Source organism: Drosophila melanogaster, chromosome 3R, assembly GCF_000001215.4.
Source record: "Drosophila melanogaster chromosome 3R".
Taxonomy (NCBI): Eukaryota; Metazoa; Arthropoda; class Insecta; order Diptera; family Drosophilidae; genus Drosophila; species Drosophila melanogaster.
In genome coordinates, this window is record NT_033777.3 from 28,771,114 (window position 1) to 28,791,559 (window position 20,446).

Below are 20,446 nucleotides of genomic sequence, written 5' to 3' on the forward strand. Positions count from 1 at the left end.
AAGTGCATGCTCAGCATTCCCACGCTCCGCGATCGGCTTATGTATAAGCGTTAGATCGTATTACTGGGGCGCTGGAGTGCTTACGTAGTTTTTGGTGGTCTTTTTGTATATTTGTATATTTATATTTATTATGACAAAGTGTCACAATGTATTGACGCTATGTTATACCCAATCATCTATTGTATTCTTAGGGTAGATTAGTCCAATATGCTACAATACAAAGAATAATACAAACTTTAAATAATTGGCAAATTTTCATTGAAATTTATATCTAATTAAATTGTTCTTTAAGTATTAGATGAGCAAATTTTTTCTCAATGTAGAAATATTAATTAAAAATTTAGATGAAAGCCAATCGACAGGCTCATCTCTCACTTCTCTCTCACATTCTCTGTGTAATTCCTGCATGTCCTTTATTTGCCGTGTCTGTCATTGTTTTGCCAATGCCATTTTTTGTAGTCTACTTTTGTGCGCGACGAAAGTGAATGAAGGAATAAAGGATATTTCTGGAGTTTGTGAGTGTATATGTGCTGGACTGCGGCTGCACATTGAATTATAAGCCAGCCATCGATGCCCGGCATTTAACTCTTGCCTTTTGCCGCCATCGAGATCGGAGCAGACAGCTGAGTGGACCGTCCTGCCAACAGCAGACGACATTGTGCCGGACATGAAAGGCTTGAAAGGTATATAAGCAAGATGGCTGAAAAAGTGCGGCGCACAACGAAGGACATAGATAATTAATTTGCTTTGATTACAGTTGTCTGGTGCGGGAAAATACCCCCTTTTCTAGAGGAAAAACTGAAAAAAAACTGATTCAGAATCAGTCTTCGACTGGGCCTCTGAAGTGGACTGACTGGCAGACGGAAATTGAAGTGTTTGTAATGTATGCACCGCCTGCGGCAAGAAAACGGATGAGCCAAAGGCATTTCCAGCTGGAAACTCCCCGCTCCTCCTGCCGTCGACAGCAAAAAGTGACAGCCATGTCGGCAGGCTCGACGGCGACGAGTGCGTCTAATTGATGGGCAGACGAAGGCTTTTCCATGCAAATATATAGTACGGGTCAGGATCTGGATATCCGCAGGCAGACGGAAAGGCACGAAGGCAGCCAGGAACAGGAGCAAGAACAGCTGCCGGGTCGGGTTCGCTCATCAATTATTTAAAATATGTTACACTTGGCACATTACCCGACTGACAAACATGTGTTTGCCGTTCGCCGTTTGCCGTACCCGTAAGCCGATCCGACCGGCCATAATAGCTGGTCATTATGTTTATGTGTCGTCGACAGGGGACGTGAGGGGAGACCCCACCTGGTATGGGCAGCAAAAAAAGGATATTCAACGACCTTGTCGAAATTTATGCGTACGTGCCTGGTTGAAAAACGTGGACGACGACAAGAAACCTCGGGTCATTTATTATTAGCTGTAAAACGCGTGCTGGATCCGGTTTGCTTCCGGATTCAAAGGGATTTTAGTGCTCCTATGAGTTGACTTTCATCCAATAAACAATCTCCATTTGCAAGTTAGATGGGCGCCAAATCTGATACATTAGACGAGTCGCGATTTGATTAAGGATGGTGGGAAATATACCTTTTTTATTAACTATACGGAGGCTTTGCATAAAAGGGTGTTCGAATGTTCGAGTGGCACTATGAACCCTTTCCCTTAAGACTGAAGCCCAATTATGAACACTGCTTAAAGGATGATTTGCACCAGGGCGGTAGTTGAGTTTTATCCGAACGCTGTCGACGGCAAATTAAATGTCACTCCCACGCCATGTAAGCCGGGCAAAGATTTTGCAGCTCATTATGCAGCATGACGCAATGAAAAACACAGGAGGGGGCCAGCTAGATGATGGGGGTTGAGCTTATTTGAATTTACAAGTTGCCAGCGACTAATGGCAAATTCAATTTCGAGAACGGAGCACTTTAAAAGCAATCAAAGGCGCTGCTGACGCCTAGAAGGATCTGCTCCACAGATGGATCTCTGGCCGGGATTTGGCTGCAGGGTCAGCTGTGCGAGTACATTTGTCTTCCGCAGTTTTCGGAGATGGACACGGCAAAAGGAAGCCATGGATGCAATGGACACGAACCGCCGCTGGCCAAGTGAAAAGTGGAGCAGCACCACTACCAGCACCAGCACCAGAAAGGAGCAAAAGGAGCTAAAGGAGCGTTCTCGGCGGTGGCGGCTTTGCCTTTGATTGCACTGGCTCTCTGCCTGTCTTCTACTCAAGCACAGTTCGTTGCACACTTGAACATACCCTCAGCAAATAAATGCAAATTTCGCCATGGCAAACACACACACACACACACACATACGCACACACAGGCACATGGACATAGACAAGGACTATTGCTCCTTTTGTTGCCGCCGTTGCACATTTCCCGAACGCCAAAGCGCTGCTCTATTTTGCCCTGCTCTTTCAACATATTTGTATAAATTTTCGATTTTCTGCTTCAATAGTCCGCCGGAGTTGCTGCTCCTCTTCACTTTGTTTATGTCTCAAGAATTCAATATTTTTTCAAACTATTCCTGCTGCTTTCCTCGCACTTGCTTTGTTGTTCAACTCTGGTTGGTTGGTTCTGGTTGGATATGTATGGCGTTACTACCAAAGGATTGTTAATCCCGGGACACCTTTAAGCTCTACCCACATATCAGTTCGATTTGAGCTACAGAATTTACTTTTCACTCTCACATTTTATATGCTCATTAAATTTTATTGCTCCCTTATAGTTGCTAGTCCTTCAAAGCACGCAGAACTCGTTTTGTTTTTGGAATGTACGTGCTTAAACGCTGCCTGCTGCCGTTTGCTACTTAATGGCTAATTAGTGGTATAATTTACACCTTAATGACTCTACAACAATGCCCAGGCAGCAGCCCAAGCAGCAGGAGGATGGGGGATGAAGGAGCAAAGCTGCTCCAGCCAAGAAGCCACAACCATGAGGCGAAGGGAACTGCAGAGCTGCTGAGCAGCTATCTAGTTTAATCCCAGCACCTTGTAGGGCACCAGTTCCCTGCTCCGAGATCCCTGCTCCCCATGCCCATGGCCACATTTTATCGCTCGGCTCATATGTGTGTGCGCTGCTTTATGTGCAAATCAGCGTCCATTAATAAAGACAGCTAGCGAAACGTTACGCATACGCCGCGTTGCATTAATCACAGCAAACGATACGATGTCCTGGGCCGCAGCGTGTTAATTTCATCGCAAATGCCTTTTCCAGTATGAGAATTTATGTATGCCATTTTAGACAGTTTGATTTATGACCTCGGCTCGGAAGTGAATCGAGCTTTGGTGAATTTATTTTACTGCTTTAATCGCGAGGAGGAAATCCGTGAAAATCACACGCCTGCTAAATCAATTTATTAGTGGCTTTTCCGATTTCAGCAAACTTTAAACGCAGAACATAAAAAATGTGTCGGAAAAGCGTAGAGTAAAATTACTTTTCAATATTTCTCGCCAACCAAATTGATTGACTTGCATGCGAGGCGAGGCAAAAAATGTTGTCACGCACTCTGAAATTATTCAAAATGACACCGCACACACATCACACAATGTGTGTGCACCTGACAAAGTCATACCAATGCCAAATCCAAAGGCGAACTCCGCGGGTGGCAATGCAATTTGCAAATTGCCATAAAGCTGCAATTGTGTCAAATATTATAATGTAATAAGGGTCGCAGCACGATAGCTGCATGCATTCCCATTCGCATTGGCATTCAGTAGCCGGTTCAAAGAACACCCACTAATGGCAGTGCCACGCTGCGTATACGCAATGCGTCAGCAATGACATCAGCAGTCGCCATTGAGAGATATGCTCGTACTTTAAGGCGAGTTGCTAACGAATGGCTTATCGCCAGGGCAATTTCGCCGAGCTGATCAATTACAAACGGGCATAAATCCGTTTAGGACCACAAAATCTAAGCGGCACCCCTTAATAAAATTGGCAATCGGCGAAAAAAACTAAGGCAACCGCTCGAGCTATTCAATTTTTATTCTCTATTTTTATTTATGGCTCTAGCCGCGGTCCTTAAACCAAAACTCAAAATATATTTTGGCCAGAGGAAGACTTAACGGCAATGCAGGACGACAAGGACAATCGGCAGCGAGTTAAAAAACAAGCGAAAATATTACAGCATTTTAATAGCGAAAATGAAGATTTATTGCCCACGACGACAACGACAGCGACGGATGACGATGCCAAAATGGCAGAAAAAAAAATAATCGGGAGTTCAACTAAAAAGCGCGTTAAAAAAAAGTGAAACAAAAAGCCACTGACCAGCAAAATCGGAAGCAGTAAATGCTGGAAATTATTCAAGTAATCGACTGGAATAGGCTATATAAACACGACTAAAATATGGCCAGAGTTTAAAATTTAGTTATAAAATTAACATGCACTATGGCCCGATTAGTTGTCTATTGTCTATAAAAGGATTATTATGGTTAAGCTTAATTGCTAAACTTATCTACCCCTCACATTTTAAAATTCCTTGGGTATCGGAATGTGAAAAAAGTGCAAAGTGTAAAAATCGCTGCCGCGTCACGTCACGTCAGCCGCATGATAGACCAGTCAGAACCGCCCCTCCTTGCCACCCCAGGGGGCGTGTCCAGTCGGGAGTTGCGACTCCCTCCGAGCTCCCTACGCCCGTTCACCGATTCCTGACTGCCATATACCGATTCCCTTATCGCAGTCATAGTTGCCGCCATTGTGTTGTTGCTGCTGCTGCTGCTGCGTGTTGCTGCTGTCTGAGCCTAGCGCACGTCGCAGTTTGTTAGCTGCATGCCACAGCGACCCGACCCGTCCCGTCCCGTCCCGTTCCGACCCAGGAGCGTCCCAGAAGCGTCGCCATTGTTTGCTCGCCCACTGTGCACACACAACTGGGCGTGTCCAATCAAAATATGCAAATGTTTTATCCGTAAAACGTCGCTTTGATGGAATTTCGGCACATTTCGCCGCTCAGTTGCTCCAGCTGCTGTTTTTGTTTGCTTTGGTTTGGCTTGGCCGCGTTTGCCTTGTTTTGGTTGTTTCGAACATTTTTCCTTCTATTTTTTTGAAGTCCTCCTTTGAGGGGGGGGGAGGGGTGTGCTGGCAGTTCGCAGGACCCTCCGACAAATTAGCAGTAGTTTGCCGGGCCTGACGAACGACGGGCACACGTCAATCAGCGAACAACGCGCCACGTTGCCTGATTTATATGCATAAATTTTCGCGTGCGGTTTGAGCCAGTTTGCTGGCGCTTTAATTTAATGTTGCCAACATTTGCGCGTCATTTTTGGTCAACCGGTTTTCAATAGTCATTCCCGCTAATGGGGGCGTGGCAAATGGCAGGTTGCTGCTGGCTGGCTGGCTGGCGATGATGAGCTCCATTGCCCACTGCTGAAATGTGAAAGCTCATTACTGCGGCTGGGGACGTGTGGTTATCAGGGGGCGTGCCCAGTTGCCTTGTGGGTAATGAATTTATGATATGACTGGTCATGCCAATAGTTGGGCAATAACACAGGGCCTATTTTTAAGGGCCCTGGCAAGAATTCCAGTCCTTGCTGCCGCTGAATTGCTAGTTAAATTTGCGGTTTCCGTGTGGACTGGCAGGAATTTGAGCCTATTACGCCGCTAAATGCTCTGAACAGTGCTGACGGATAATTATTAAAAAAAAAAAACTAATGGAATTGAAAGAGTCTACTTCAAATTCCAACGAAATACCAAATATTTTACACGGACAGTTACAAAAAAGCATCATAGACTAGAGTTGAGAAAGTATAACTTTAGTTACAATCTGGCATGAAGGATGATTATAGTTGCATGTAAATTCCTAATGGCAAATCAACTTTAAGCTTCAATTTAACCACATTAAAGCAAACTGGTAGCTCTGCTCTCCAATCTCCTGTTGCAAATCCCGCAGAGAAGCCCCAGGTCAGGACCAAAAACTATAACAATATCGGTGTGCCATGGCAATGACTATTGTAATTATGAAGTAACTCAATAAACTGTTGGCATGTTACTGTTTGGAGAAACTGCATGCAAATTGCAATTAGTTTCTGTTTTGCATTTGCCATTATTATTGAATTTGGTCTAATGTGCAAATAACATTGGTCATGGCAGTCCTCAACGGCAACCTGTAACTCAATCAATGGTCAATGCGGTTAAATTGTGGCGCACAAAGGGACTTTAAGGGTTCGATTTGACTCCACTCATTATTGATTCACAATGCACACACACTCTTTTTGTTTTGCCAATTAGGATGGGAGTGGAATTGCAACCGTTCTAACCGCTGCAACCTCTGATATCACCTCATTATTGCTGCTAAATCCATGCGCAGACACACCGACTTCCGTTCTGGCCGAAATGAAATTTATAATGACAGCTACAGCAAACAACAAACAGACAAACAAACAAACAAATCATGGCCCCCATATCCAGTTTCCCCCCCGAACAATTATGGCTGAAAAGTTGAACGATACAACTAAAATGTAATCAGCCAGGACCTCCACAACGTTCATACATGTATGTGGAGAAGTAGCGAGCCATGTTCTTCTCACCATCATGTGTCCGTGTGTTTGTTTTAATTAAAATTACAGAGCCATGTTTGTGTCTTTGTTCCCGCCTTTGTTGGCCACTCTCTCTCTCTCTCTTAATGCTTTTTTAGTAAATAATTTATATTCAATTTTCAAATAAATTGCCAACAAAAATAGTTAGCAAACAAACGGAGGCCACCATGGGATGCATTAGACTGTAGTTTGTAATGCAGGAGTAATAAACAAAAGTAAAACAGATATGCAATATTTAATTCTATTAATCCGAGATATTCAACTATGAAAAAGGACAAAGAGATGGATTTTCCGATTTTCAAATTGTTTAATTCGACGTTTGATTTTCAATCACCCCATTGTGCTGGTCCAAAACCGTGTGTGTTTTTCATGGATATTGTCTGCGTTTAGTGGCAGCGGGGATTATTATAATTGTGTAAGCTATTTAAGCATGATAAACACACGGTGTCACACTCATTTGCATGCGCGTGTGTGTGTGTGTGTGTGTGTATGTTCAATGGTGGGGGTTGGAAAAACACACCCACACCTGCAACGAATGCTGTTTCCGTCCTTGTGCGTGTGAATGTGACGTGTGGTTGACTTTGATATGGCATTTTCGTGTATGCGGCTGGGCCAAAAAACCGATACGAATCTCCACCAAAACTTTTAGCTTTCAACTTTCGAATTCAAGTGTCAAATTAGCTGAGTAAGCCCGACTGAACTCAAGCCCTTAAATATTAACTCTTACTTAAAAATGTACACAGCTCGCCTGGTTACCAATTAAACTGGAGTGTTGCGCTTCGCTTTCGCCCACCATCTATGCTGCATCCTTAACCATCTAGAATCCTCGCTCGGCCGCAGCATGCACACAAACTCCAAACTGCAGCTAGATAAACTGTCCGCCCTCACAGGCGCAAATATTGATAGTCTAACACAAAAGTTTTATGCACTAAAAGAACGCCTAGCGGCGGGTGGGTTGGGCGCTTTGCCTCCTCCTGGCTGCCAGGAGGATCCCTGGATCCCTGCAAAGTCAATTTTCACCCAAGTCGACGTTAGTTGAAAAGTTAGCAACACAAAGTGGAAGCGGGTTGGCTCACCGAAAGCAAAAAAAAAAAAAATACAAAAAAAAAAGGAAAAAAGTAACACAAAAAGAAAATGAAAGCCGAAACGTAAATTTTTATCTCTGCGCGGTGCAGTGCAAAAAGGTTTCGAGTGCAAAATAAAGTTACTTTGGCAATGCGATGCATCAAACCGCAAAACAAGATAATTTCAACGGTAAATAAATCACAGCCACGAGTGCTGGTGCACTGGGTGGTGCCGAATGGGTGGTAGGTGCAAAGTGGGTGGTGATGAGGGGTCTACCCGCACGGTTCACTGCCTTGCCTCTTTCGAGTGAAATTCATCTCCCCAAAGTGAAACAACTGAAAAGTTGCAGGTACACATACAAAAAGAAAAAGGCCTAAAACAATCAGAGCTTTTCATAACCAATTTACTGATATTGCGTGAAATACAAATCAAACTCTTGAGCTTAGTTTGAAAATTAAGAGAAACAAACAATATTTACTTTTCTGTTCAATATATACTTAGATTGACCTTAGTTTATAAGAGTTCTTAACACTTTTATTTGGACAACCACCTCACTCTTTATGCTCTAACCCGAAATATTCATTTTTCTGTAGTGTATTGTGGCAGGCAAATCCAGAGCCAAATCACTCCATTACCGCCTCGGGCAACATTCGCGCGTGTTGCACAAAAAGCTGATTAGTTGCCATTGTGGCGCACACCGAGCCGAGCACACAGGTGCATTCTCAGCCAGGTGGCAGAGTGCTAGGTGTTGCAAATGCTTTTCCGCCGGCACCCCGAGGATTAGCCCAATTCATGCGATTCCCAGCTCACTCACATTTCACTCACTACCATGGCGAAAATATAGAATCGCTTCATTATTAGCATGTGAGAATCTAATTGGTTTGAATGCACTCGATAAACTTGCAATCCGATTACTCAAACCGAGCCAAGCACCAAGCATTGTCATTCATTATTAAGCAAGGCTAGGCAACTAGGATTATTATCTAAGGACTTCGCAACTAAGTGGGGCAGCGTTGGCAATAAAAACCTCCTGATTCAGGACTAAGCACTGGAGTGGAAACGAAAGACCAAGGGAAACTGGGTAGGGTAATAAATAAAGTGGCCTTGTTACCGGGCATGGAAAAAAGGTGTCACACCCCCACGTGGAAGAACCTGCAGCCTGCAGCAAGTGCTTAAGCCAAAGTTGAACTTTAAGTAGTTGCCACCTTAAGTCGACGCCATCTGCAGGCCAAAAAGCGAACCGAACTGTGGCATATTGCTCTATATGGACGAACTTCTTACCCCATTCCCCGTAAAAACTTTTCCATTATTTTTATCTGCTTCACATTTTGAAGTAGCAAAAACTTTGATGCTGTATGCAAAAATAAAAACAGTATCCGCAAACAGGGAAAACAAAACCAAAAATTAAATACAATTTTTTTTTCCTTTTTTTCCCCCATTTTGTTTGCCTTTTTTTTTTTTTTTTTTTTGTTTTCTGACACTCACCAAGCCAAAGCAGATTTTCATATACAGTACGTACACATATTTATATGGAATAAGACCTTCCCCAAACAGTTATTGTGGCTGGCCCGGCCAATTCAAGGCCCCTCGGGCTGGTGTCTTTGGCATTTTATTTAGTTTGTTATTTGTTCATACTTAAGTGTGTCGCCAGCGTCTTGTATTGGTTTTATTCGAAAAACTTGTCGTATGTCGTCCTCGAGTCGAAGAGGCGAAAGAAGAAGCCAGTCAGCGATGCCCAAGACAATAACCCACGACCCAATCTCAAATCCCACACCCATCCCACACCCGCAAACACTGATTTCAGATCCTTGTTGTATAAGCAAAGTAAGTTGTTGAGTAGATTACGGTTTTTGTTACGTCCGCCTGCCATTGTCTTTAAGTTTTTGCCTTCCTTTATGGGCAACGAGGTTCCGAAGGTTTCGAAGGTCCCCAGTGACCCTGTAAACTTCAAATTGCTACAAGTGACACATCCCGTCCCATGCCATCGCCCCGCATCCAATCCATATCCCATCCCATCCGTTCGATCTTGTGGGTATCCTTGCCAGGACAATGGTCAGGCGGGCAGGTGAGTATGAGGGCCAATGCGATTGTGCTTGTCTCGGTGCCAAAGCGCCTTCAATGACACAAAGCTGGCGAAAAAATCCTGAGATAAACAAATTCGAACAATGTCGTGTGTAATTTAAACACTTGTCTCCGGATCTTGATTCCTGTTTCTTGGCACTGTTGCAGACATCTTGGCTGTGTCCTTTCGAATTTAAAAGAGTGAGCATAGATTTTACATTTTAAGTTCTATTGTCTTTGGTATAACCAAACTAGGCAAACGTGGGGCCTAATAAGCTTCAATACCCTATACTTTTCTATTTATTACTATTACTACTAATTTCCTCGTTTTCTGGGCAAAGCCCACTTTTATGAGGGCTTTCCGGTCTGCTGCAATCATTCCAAATAAACGTAAAGATGTGTATTTTGCCCAAAATTCCGGCGACTCGGAGGCAATTCAATATGGGTGAGATTCGGCGGATGGGGAGCACGGAAAGATGTAAATCCCTTGGGCCATACACATGACATGCCATGCCTAAACCATATTTTGTGCCACAGTCATGTAAGTACATAATTCAACAAAATGTTAATTTAATTAAATTATGAATATGAAATTTTCGCTGGCTGCCTTGCCTTGTGTCAGGTGCAGAATGAGAGCGGGCAAATAGGGGCGGGGCAATACGGAATACTGAATGGCAGCATAAACTCGACGCGCTTCGACTGAACAAATTCATTTATATTTCGCACACGGGGGCGACACACTCTGTGCCCCATCATTTTGTGTGGCAGCTCTGAGCGCGCAAACACTGGGCAACTGAACGCTGAAAACAGAAAGCAGAATACTGAAAACTGAAAACCAGCTCAATAACGATACAGAATGTGGCCCAAAGCCGCATATAGAATTTAGCATACAGCATATATCATGTAGCGTATGGGCCAGAAAGGCAGCGTGGCCGACCAACAGCAGCAGCCATTGCCACATGTTGATTTTGCAAAACTGAGCCAAAATTATATAATGCACTACCGGGTAAACAAGCCGCGGCACACAGATGACTGCATAAATAAACCGAAATTCGAAGAAAACAACATCATTAAAGTGCTCTCCGGGCACGGAGTTCCGCGGCGGCAACATGGGGCAAATGTGTTCCAAGCGTAGCCCCCATATAGCACTACCACTCCAAAAACATTCACATATTCGAATGAAAATATAGAAATGCACGTGGGGACCGCCACAACCCGGCTAATATCCGGAAAATCCAGAATTACTAAAAACCAAATGGCCAGCCGCATTATAAACATGCAGCCAGGCAGTTACTAAAAATAATGAGCCCGCTGACTGAGTGTTTGGTCAGCGGTACCGAAAGAGCCATATCTGAATGGAGTAGCAGCACTGGAAAAAATACCTGATACGAATGCGAAATCTGGCAAGAACCATGTGTCATCGAAACACGTTAACAGGACATTATACAAGATTTTAAACTTTATTAATGCAGATCATTCTATAAAATTAGATTAGGACTTCTTACCTGAACAATAATCAAATGATCACATTCTTATCTTAAACCTAAGATGCACAAGTTTAAGTGCGCTAAAATTAATGAAGTTTTAGATTGAAAAGTGCAAAATGCATCTGAAATTCGCAATTCGCTAGCTTGGTCAGTTGATTTGCGTTAGGGAGCCGAAAATGAAATCCGTTGAAAGCTGGAAGAGAAGCAGCATTGGTGGCAGCATTACGACGGAATTGAGTTGCTGAGCCAGGCCAAAAGCTATCGGTGCAAAATCTGCGTGGCCAGCAGAATGCGAAAACACCCAAAGACCCTATCATAAATTCAATTTTTTCTGTTGCTGCTAAGACAAAATGCCAAGAGTTGACATTAAGCAGCCGGATGACGGGCGGGACAGCTCGCAGGACGACTTCTAGGGTTCCCAGGACACCCAGGACTTCTGGCTGCACTGACAGCGATGACGACAAGTGCGAGAGGACATCAAGTGAAATGCAACCGAGGCTTCAGCTCCATCTCCAGCTACGGCTTCAGATTCAGATTCAATGCGCGTGACAGAAACCACAGGGCTGTCAGCAGTGCAACCGCCTTGGATGGCCATTACCCCAAGTCGCAGCATCCTTCGTTTGACATGGAACCCTGTCCAGGATGGGATGGTATGGGATTCTCAGTTCGGTGGCTTGTAGCTGCATCTGTAACTATATATGCCAGCGCTCTTATTGTGGGCCCACTGCCGCTGTGCATTTGTAACAGAGCTTTTCGTAAATTGATCCAATTTATGCTTATTTTATGGCAAATTACGGGCAAAAGACGCAAGTCAGCCGGAGACCCTGCCACTGACACCACAGGGAGCTGGAGAGCTCCTTGTCCGAGGACCTGATTAAAGGGGCTTTAAATATCCATATCGTCAGCTAAATGATATAAATGCGCAATCAGGAAAGGTTTTACATTAAATACATGCCTTAACCAGTTTTTTCATTAACTAACGGGAGTTGAAAACGATTTTAGCTTTCTATATTTGCCAAAAACCCTGGGGAAAATTTAATTATGTCAAACCGTTTGACATTTCAACTTAACTTTTGCCCTTAAATGTTCGATTTTTCCACTGCTTTTGATGAATACATGCAAAGTTCAATAGCTGTCAAAATTGAAAGCGCATATCGTGTTCTATTTAAATAATAGTGAATTTATAAATCTCCCCTAGCTGCGCAGTTTAATCTTGTGATTCCGGGAAGCCCCTGATGTATGCCAACATTATATACATATATATAAATTCGATCCTGAATATCCACTTGAGTCGTTGGGCGCCAACTGCTGATTGTTCGCCACTTTCACCCACACAATTTGCCTGCTAACTTGCTTTTATTGGCTTCTAAATGCAGCTCTAAATCCTTTGAGCAAATTGCCATATTGCTGCCAGCTGCAAGCTGCCTCTCGTGCGGAATGTCCTTGCTTGTTGCATTGTTTTCGTATAATAAAATTAAACTTATGCACTCGCTCTCCGGGTTTCTGGGGCGACTTCCCGCCCGGGGCGCTTGGGTGAGCATTTGTTAAGTGGCAAAAGATTGAAATGAAGGCAAACACACAATTGCACACAAGCCGGAACTGACGTGCAGATTATTGGCATGTAAGCGTAAGTGTGCGTGGGTGCACTAGGAAAAATTTCAGAAGATTCAAGCAGCATGTAGATAATCAAGCAATACAGATTTTCAGACTTACTTGAATTCCAATAATAATTTCCCATAACTTTGAAACAATTTTACACTAATGGTTTGATACAATTTGATACAATTTACAACTTAGTTTTTCCTCAGTGCTCGCATGAGGGTGTGTAAATGAAATGAAATGGAACGAATCGGTTGCAACAAAGTGGGGGGGGGGGGTTCTGCAAGGGGCTTACCGACTGCCAGATAAAGTTAAAAGGGGCGCCAACGCAATTTGCTCGGGGTCAGTTCTCCAGCAATTTCGTTGATAACTTATGTCATTCAACAAATGAAGTTGACATGCCGAACCCTTGCTGAACCCTCTCCCTTGAGGTTGCATTTAGTATGCGAATTCAACTTTGCTGGCCCTGTCAAATGGGCCACTTTCACATTACGCACCTGGACGATTGTAGAACCTTAAACATGCCGGAGTCAACGCCTCTCAATTACCTAATTGAAATCCAAGCCAACGAGATGGGCACAAAGTCAACGCCAGATTCTGATTCTCGATTCAGCATCCGAATCTCTCAAGGCTGTGCGCTGCATATGATTATAAGTTGCAGACTTGTGCCATTTCAATTTGCTCTTTGACATTGCCGCTCTGTGTCGAATGCAAATTGAAAAATCATCATCGAATGGCCCAGGCCAACAACATTTTGGCTGCCGGAAGCGTTTTGCTGCCGCCCCAAACTAATATTGAGGCAAGGGCGCTGCAAACTGTTTCCGTTCGACGGCCGGCGGAAAGGAAAACTGGATGGAAATGGAAAGCTGGAGCTGAAACCCATGCCATGTGACTCTGGCTTGGCTCTTTTTTGGCACGCAAGTGGGTACACGGTTTTGGCACAGCTACTGATCCTGCTGCTCCGGCCACCCCGGTGGCTGTTGTTGTTGCTACTGCTGCCAAAAGTCGCTTGTTAAACAGCGGAAACGGAAACGCCAACAGTCGCACAAAGCACAAAGGGAGCACAAGCACACAGGCGACTTTTGGCAACAAGACGCCCACCGGCATCGTCATCGGCAACGGCATTCCCATCCATCCATCCATCCATCCATCCATCCAACGTTTTGGAAAAGTGTAAATCAAACTAATTGAATGTTTTTCGCCGAGCGAACAGCCGGTGCCAAAGATATATAACTGCGACACGCCCCGTTTAACAGGCAAAGATACTGACTCTTTTAACAAAAAATATCGAAAGCTCCTGCGATGATAAGAAATTCAATTTCGTTCAATGCACACGCTTCTGGTTGAGTGGTGCACGTTTCTTTGACAATTTGATTTGGCAAATATCGCGCATACGCAGTGTTGCACTGGCCCAACTAATCAAAGACCCATTGAGCCAAAGCTGGTAGTCGCTATTCATTAACTCCTTGCTGCTGCGAAAGCAGGCCATATCGCATTGAAATCACAATGAAAAGGGAAACTAAGCAAAAAACCATTGAATAGGATAAGGCTCATTAAGGCTCAAGAATATGCTTTCACTAAACTGCTACTTGAAGCAAAGTAACTTTACAAATTGTACACTCCAATGAGCCCAAGCGATAAGAAACAATTATCACACCGCCTGAATAAACATAAACATCTTAGCCATTTTCCCACCAAAAGCAAACAAGTATCCAGTATCGCACATACGCCCCGCAGAAGACAGGGTCAACTAATGAAAGCCAACCATTAAAGCGAAGTGCCTAGGATCAGTGCTCATTCCGCTAATAGTCCCTATTCATTAACCGGCAAACCCTCGAATCAATTTGCACTGAACCCTTTAAGTGAGCTGCATGTAAGCGTGCCCCCGTTTGGCCCGCCTCAAACTCACCTGCATTTTGTGGCGGCAAATTGCCGTTAACTTAATGAGCATTTTGGCCATAAAATCACTTGGCGCGGCTCTATTGCAACGACTCTGGCAGCCCGGCACAATTTATTTGACTGTTAATTAGAAATTTAAATTATGCGCTTAGCCTTTGCCCGCGAAGAGGCACTGCCTCCTCCTTCAGCTCCTTCCTCCCTCGATAGCCGCGCAACCAGAGACGCCAGCGATTACTCTCCGTTCGCCATTCAATTGGCGCTGCACAAAATTAATTGCAGGCAACGGCAGCAGCGGCAAACCAGCGCCTTGGAGCATCGTTTGCGCCCTGGCAAATTCGAAATAATTTATAATTTGGCACAATTACGCTCAGCCTCTGGCCGACTGCGTCCTTCGTCCTTCGACGGCTGCCGCAGAACGAGGGCCATGAACTGGCCTGATCCGCTGCCGGGCTTCTAGTTTAGTTTGGGTTGGGTTTTTTGGGTTGGGGCTCCGATTTGAGGGCCCGGGCCTGGGGCTATATGGGTCATTTGCCATGCAATTGCATTCTATTGATTTTCCTGGTTTCTCTGGCTGCCCGGCTGGCCAACTGGCTGCTGGTGGAGATGTAATAAACTTTCACTTGTTTTGTCGCCGTCGCCTCGAAGCGGGAAAGCGGAAATCAGCGGGCACCGCGGGGAAGTTGTGGATAGTGGTAAACACATTGCTCATAGCCAAAACATTTGGCACACTGCCCCGGCCAGACAACCAGGATGCACAGTCAGCGAAAATGCGGTATACGAACCAAAACGATGTGTGTCATCAAATTGGAATTCATTCTAGACAATTAAACTTTAACATTACAAAAATGAATTTTTAATGCAATAGAGATATTCGCATTTAGCCAAATATAAAGTACCTCAAGGTCTCGTGAAACTGAAATTATTTCAACCATATTTCCTTTACAGTTTCTCCCATAAAAACTCTAATATTTGGACTTTACTAAGCTGTAGCTTAAATGACCATCAACTTTCGGATTTCCGGATTAAAGCAAGATAAATCTTCAATTTTTTTCACTGTGCAGCACCAGCAGATCTAGCCAGGATTGTCAAGTGGTTTTTGGCTTGGTCCCGAGATTTGGCTACGCTTTTGTGATTTCTTTTCTGCTGGTCCATTGTTTGCCCAGAAATTGGGTCAATAGCCTTTTGGGGGAGGTGTCCTGCCCGCAGCAACTGATGCTGCCGCTTTTGCTTTTCCTGCTGATGATGATGATAATGATGGGGGGGATGATGAGGACGACGGGGATGCTGATGATGATGGCGCTGGCGATGGCTAGCTCGGTGATGAGCAGCAAGCCTGGGCTGGGCCAGACTTGCAGCCATTGTTTCAACTTCTGTGCATGTAATTTCCTCTTGCAGCATGTGCTGCATGCAGCAAGTGTGTTGTTGGCTTTTCACTTTTGTTGCTGCCACACTGATTACTGCTGCTTGTTAGTGCGTTTGACTGTGCGGTTTTTATGCTCGTTTACATGCATGTATTTGTATACCAAAGTCCTTGCCAAGCACTAAGCACCCAACGCCCAGAAGCCCAGAAGCCCAGAACCTCCACCCACCGAACCCCCTGCACTTTTGCCAAAATACACATTTTAGCTTAATTTGCAACTTGTTAGCTGGCAGCTAAACAATCTCCCGTCGGTCTCGCCAAAAACTCATGTGTAAACAAATCAAACTTGAAACTAAAGCTTAGCCCCGAACATTTCGCAATAATGAGCAATGCTCGGGGGCCAAAAGAAAACTTGTTCTTGGTCCCGAGCAGTGGGGCAACAAGTGCGACAGATGATAGAGCCAACTTTGTTAAATCAGCTTTAAGCTGCTGCAGCTATTTGTAGTCCACGCCGTTTGCTGCCAAGCTATGTTGATGTTTGCCAAGTTCCTTCTTATTTCGAAGAAACAAAGGTCCATTTCGTGCCACCGCAACCCATCTGCAGGAATCACTTGACTCGATTCCGGATTTAGCCGAAGAGTGTTGTTTAAAATGCGTAACCATATCCCGGCCATGAATTTATGCAGTCAACTGTGTAAAAGGCGTAAAATGTCCAAAGACCATCAGTGACATCGAGGGTGGTGCCTTGGCTTGGCGGGGCATTTTGTTTTGGTTGAAGGAAATCGCCGGAAGGACTACTTCTCGAGTCGCATCCAAGCGGCGGCCTCTCATTTATTTCATGCTCCATTGCATTGCGATATGTGTCAGGAACCGTGCAATCAGACACTGGAAAAAATTAATGATAAGAAGTTTAAGACAAGGTAAGCCAAATATAATATATATAATATTTAATCTTTTAGTGGTTATCTCAAGCTTGGAACGGAAATAAGATCATTCCGTGAGGCACGCTGACTACCGGCAAAAATCGTCGTGCTTGGAGCCTCAATGTTTCCTCCCAGTAGTGTCATAAAAAACCAAAAAGAAAAATATACATTTGTTTCCTGTGCACTAGGAATAACAAGAGCCTGGGATCTACGTAAGCCAGTGTCTTAAAGACAGCGTTTTTCCAGATCCATCTGGGACTTGTTTGGCCAGCTCACTACTCGCACTCGTTGTTTTTATTCAATTACCAATTCGAATTCGAATGCTGTCATAGCCTCACTCCAGTTCCTCGCAAGCAGCTGCAGCCGTTTGTCTTGCCAATTGGCCGAAGCCATCAACAAACCGAACCCAAGCGGAGCATTATTGTAATTCAGGCAGCTACCAACCAACCAACCACTCGCTCTCGATTTTAAATTGTTTGGAAGTAATAAAAAGTTTATCAAGTGTAAAGCGAAAAACAGCGCACGAAGCCCTTGACTTTCGGCACTCGGTGTTAATTGTTTGAGCTTTAAGTTGGGAAACGGTGCCACATTTCAAGGACCTGGTAAAGTAAAGCTCCCAGGGCTTTATTCAAGGCGAAAGTAATGCAAAACAATGGGCTCGAAAACCACCCACCAACACAATCACTAGCACAAAAGCGGAGAAAGAAAGACGCACAACAAATAAATCAATTGGCTTTGCCTAAAACGTTTGAAATTGATTTCAAGTTCTTTGGCCCATTGTTTTTATATGCAACAAAGGGACAATTTTTCATTTCCAACGATAACAATAAAAGCAACACAAGGTCCTTTTCATGGTGGAACACACTGGGATAGACACACACATGCGGTCGATCCCTGGGCATGTAAATTGGCCGCATTGTTTATGAGCTCTGCTATCCTGCGTGTCCTCCAGCCTCGTCCTTCGAGGGACTATTGATTGTCAATTCAGTTTAAGCGCCGCCCATAAATTCAGTAAATGAGCAGAGGTCCAGCCGAAGCTGCTGCCATTTTTCTTAATTTGCTGAAATGCACAAAAACAATTTTCGATTTCCACGAAAGACGCCCACATCGCGAATTCGAATTCAATGGTTGATAGTTTGCTATTATCCTTAATTTCTACAATATTTTTATTCTTTCATTTCATTTACCTAACACATTTTAAAATATCCTTTAGATAATCTCTAAAATATAGTCACTTGATTTGATTTAAAAACATTTTTAAAGCTAAACGATGAGGTAATATTACTTATCATTCTTAAACCCCCAGCCGGAGAGCCAAAAGGATATCGAGTTGCACTTCAAATGTTTGTGTGCCCTACCTTTGTTTGGTCATTAGACCTGACACGTTGTCAACACGCAACAACTGCCAACAACTGACAGCCGTCAACTGTTTATGTTTGCCATTTAGCAGGCAAAACATTTTGATTACGCATACGCCATGTGGATCGAAGCGACGTTTGTTGCTTTGACAGGCGCCTCGAATTCCATTCGCCCATAAATAAAAGTCATCTGCTGGTTATCAGTCGATTGGAGATGCATTCGCTGCTTGTTTGTGTTTCAGCGCTTTGGTTTTGTCAGCTTTGCGAAGCGGCGATTGGAGCTCAACTCTGCAAGGATTGTCGTGTGAATGTGATATATCCTAGTGGCGGAAGAGGCAACCATCAGTTGTCAGAAAACCGTCAAATAGTTAGAATCATCAACAAATACAAGCCAATCAGAAGGCAGGAACTGGAATATCAAAATGAGATCGGGATGAGCCACTTGCAATTCAGCTTTATTGCGAAGATAAAGGTGGGAAATGCGGTACGATGCAGTGCGGCCTTGGTGGCTCCCAGTTTGGCCATCACCTCCAGTAAGTGCTTTTCAAACGACTCTTTCAAACCGCTGCAAATTATCTTCACCGGCGGAAGAACTATCGCTGTGGATAATGTAGTCAAAGCGGATTTCTGTCCTGAGCTTAGCATTCTTCACTTGAAGAGGCCGTCTGAAATCAATCCAATTGCCCTATGCCAATATGACGTACCATTGGGCACAAGAGTATCAATGATGATGGCCACTTCGGATCTCAGATATTACGGCCGTCGAAGAACTGAAATAATCTCAAATCGTGCCTGCAAGACAACATTCCTGGAAGAGGATTCAGTTTTTATAACTCCCAGTATGCTGTGTGCAAAGAACTCAATGAATCCGGAAATGTGTGCAACTTCTCCAGGTGATGTCCTACTTATAGACCATCAATTATGTGGCTTAAACGTTTATGGATTTCGCTGTTTTCAAAATGCACTCAATGGTGATCTCTACATAAGTCTAGGCAAACTGCAGCCCATGATCGGCGATTTGATCCGGAAACTTAATGGTTTAAGTGAAGAATTTAAATCAGTTACGGGGAAAGAAACCTAATTGTTGTGATTTGAGACTGAATCGGTTGAAATGTCATAATGCAGCTTAGTCAGCTAGTCATAATATTAGCAGTCTCCCGAGGATCAGTTTACGGATCTTCTGAGACCGCTCCGCAGTTTAATGTGGGTGAAATACCCAGCAATGGACAGCCCTATCAGATAGTTCGTGTTATTGAGTATATAGTGCCCTATCCCTACCAGAGATCACCGAAAATTTCCGCTAGATTCTCAAGCGGAGGCAACAAAGAACCCAACAGCCTAGAGATAATTCCCGCTGAAATCGAGACTCTCCTTACCGATGGACAAGCCACAACAGAGGCACCAAAGGCAGTGAAGCATTTCGTTATGCGAATCCTTTATGAAAACAAAGTCATTTGCAGTGGTGCTCTAATCTCCACTCGTCTGGTTTTAACCTCCGCCCTCTGTTTTCCCAGGACTCTGCGTCAACCTCCACCTCGTTCGTACAAACTGCAGGCTAGTCGGAGTCGGATATATTCGGTGGCCAATCTAATTACCGGCGCTATTGAGGACATGGCCCTATTACTGCTCCACGCTCCACTGGAGGATCCCTTCGTCCATCCGATTGATCTCTGCGAGTCACCTCTCCGAAGGAATGACAATGTAACCATGTACATGTCACAGCAACATCTGCGTTTCCTGCGCACCAAACTCATTCCCAATAGCAATTGCAAAAGGAGCTATGCCCAGGATGAGAACGCCTTCATCACGCAGACCATGTTGTGCGCCCTTAATTCAAACCGATTGGTGGACTGCCAGACGGCAAAGGGGGATGTCCTCCTCCACCAGGATCGGTTGTGCGGAGTGGACATTTACGGGCAACACTGCTCCGATGGTGGTGTCAATGGAGAGCTGTATGCGGACGTCTTTAAGGCCCGGACTGAACTGATGCACTTGATTGAGCGTTATTCGAATTAAATGATTTAACAGGGAAATTGCCGAATAAAAAATACATTAACTTAGTTCCTTTCCAATGGTTGTTGAATAAAAATTTTTCAATAACATCTGAAAGTTAGAGAGTGAACATAGATTTACTGTCGCGATTCAATGTTCGTGCGC

General features: G+C 44.2%; 2 protein-coding genes and 3 long non-coding RNA genes across 6 annotated transcripts, besides 1 other annotated feature; 4 read left to right on the top strand and 1 right to left on the bottom strand.

Annotated features, from left to right (window-relative positions):
• Window positions 1-215: part of a mobile genetic element that runs on past the window's edge.
• A 376-nt stretch (window positions 216-591) lies between these two features.
• Window positions 592-1,052, top strand: lncRNA:CR46496 (long non-coding RNA:CR46496). 2 transcript variants are annotated; one of them, NR_182248.1, is made up of 2 exons: window positions 592-683; window positions 758-1,052. It is a non-coding gene; the product is annotated as a long non-coding RNA:CR46496 (long non-coding RNA). The 2 variants fall into 2 exon arrangements; NR_182247.1 differs by having other exon boundaries at window positions 758-873.
• A 3,292-nt stretch (window positions 1,053-4,344) lies between these two features.
• lncRNA:CR46497 (long non-coding RNA:CR46497) lies at window positions 4,345-5,934 on the bottom strand. The gene has a single exon (NR_182249.1). It is a non-coding gene; the product is annotated as a long non-coding RNA:CR46497 (long non-coding RNA).
• A 164-nt stretch (window positions 5,935-6,098) lies between these two features.
• Window positions 6,099-6,737, top strand: lncRNA:CR44952 (long non-coding RNA:CR44952). The gene is made up of 2 exons (NR_125284.1): window positions 6,099-6,163; window positions 6,230-6,737. It is a non-coding gene; the product is annotated as a long non-coding RNA:CR44952 (long non-coding RNA).
• Window positions 6,738-18,503: 11,766 nt separating this feature from the next.
• On the top strand, window positions 18,504-19,370 carry CG34295 (uncharacterized protein; the record flags this gene model as incomplete). The annotated part of the gene is made up of 1 exon (NM_001104486.1): window positions 18,504-19,370. One exon carries the CDS (start codon window positions 18,504-18,506, stop codon window positions 19,368-19,370), a length of 867 nt encoding a protein of 288 aa, NP_001097956.1.
• Window positions 19,371-19,408: 38 nt separating this feature from the next.
• On the top strand, window positions 19,409-20,348 carry intr (intrepid; the record flags this gene model as incomplete). Its single annotated transcript, NM_143376.1, has 1 exon — window positions 19,409-20,348. One exon carries the CDS (start codon window positions 19,409-19,411, stop codon window positions 20,303-20,305), a length of 897 nt encoding a protein of 298 aa, NP_651633.1. The 3' UTR covers window positions 20,306-20,348.
• Between the last annotated feature and the right edge of the window lie 98 nt (window positions 20,349-20,446).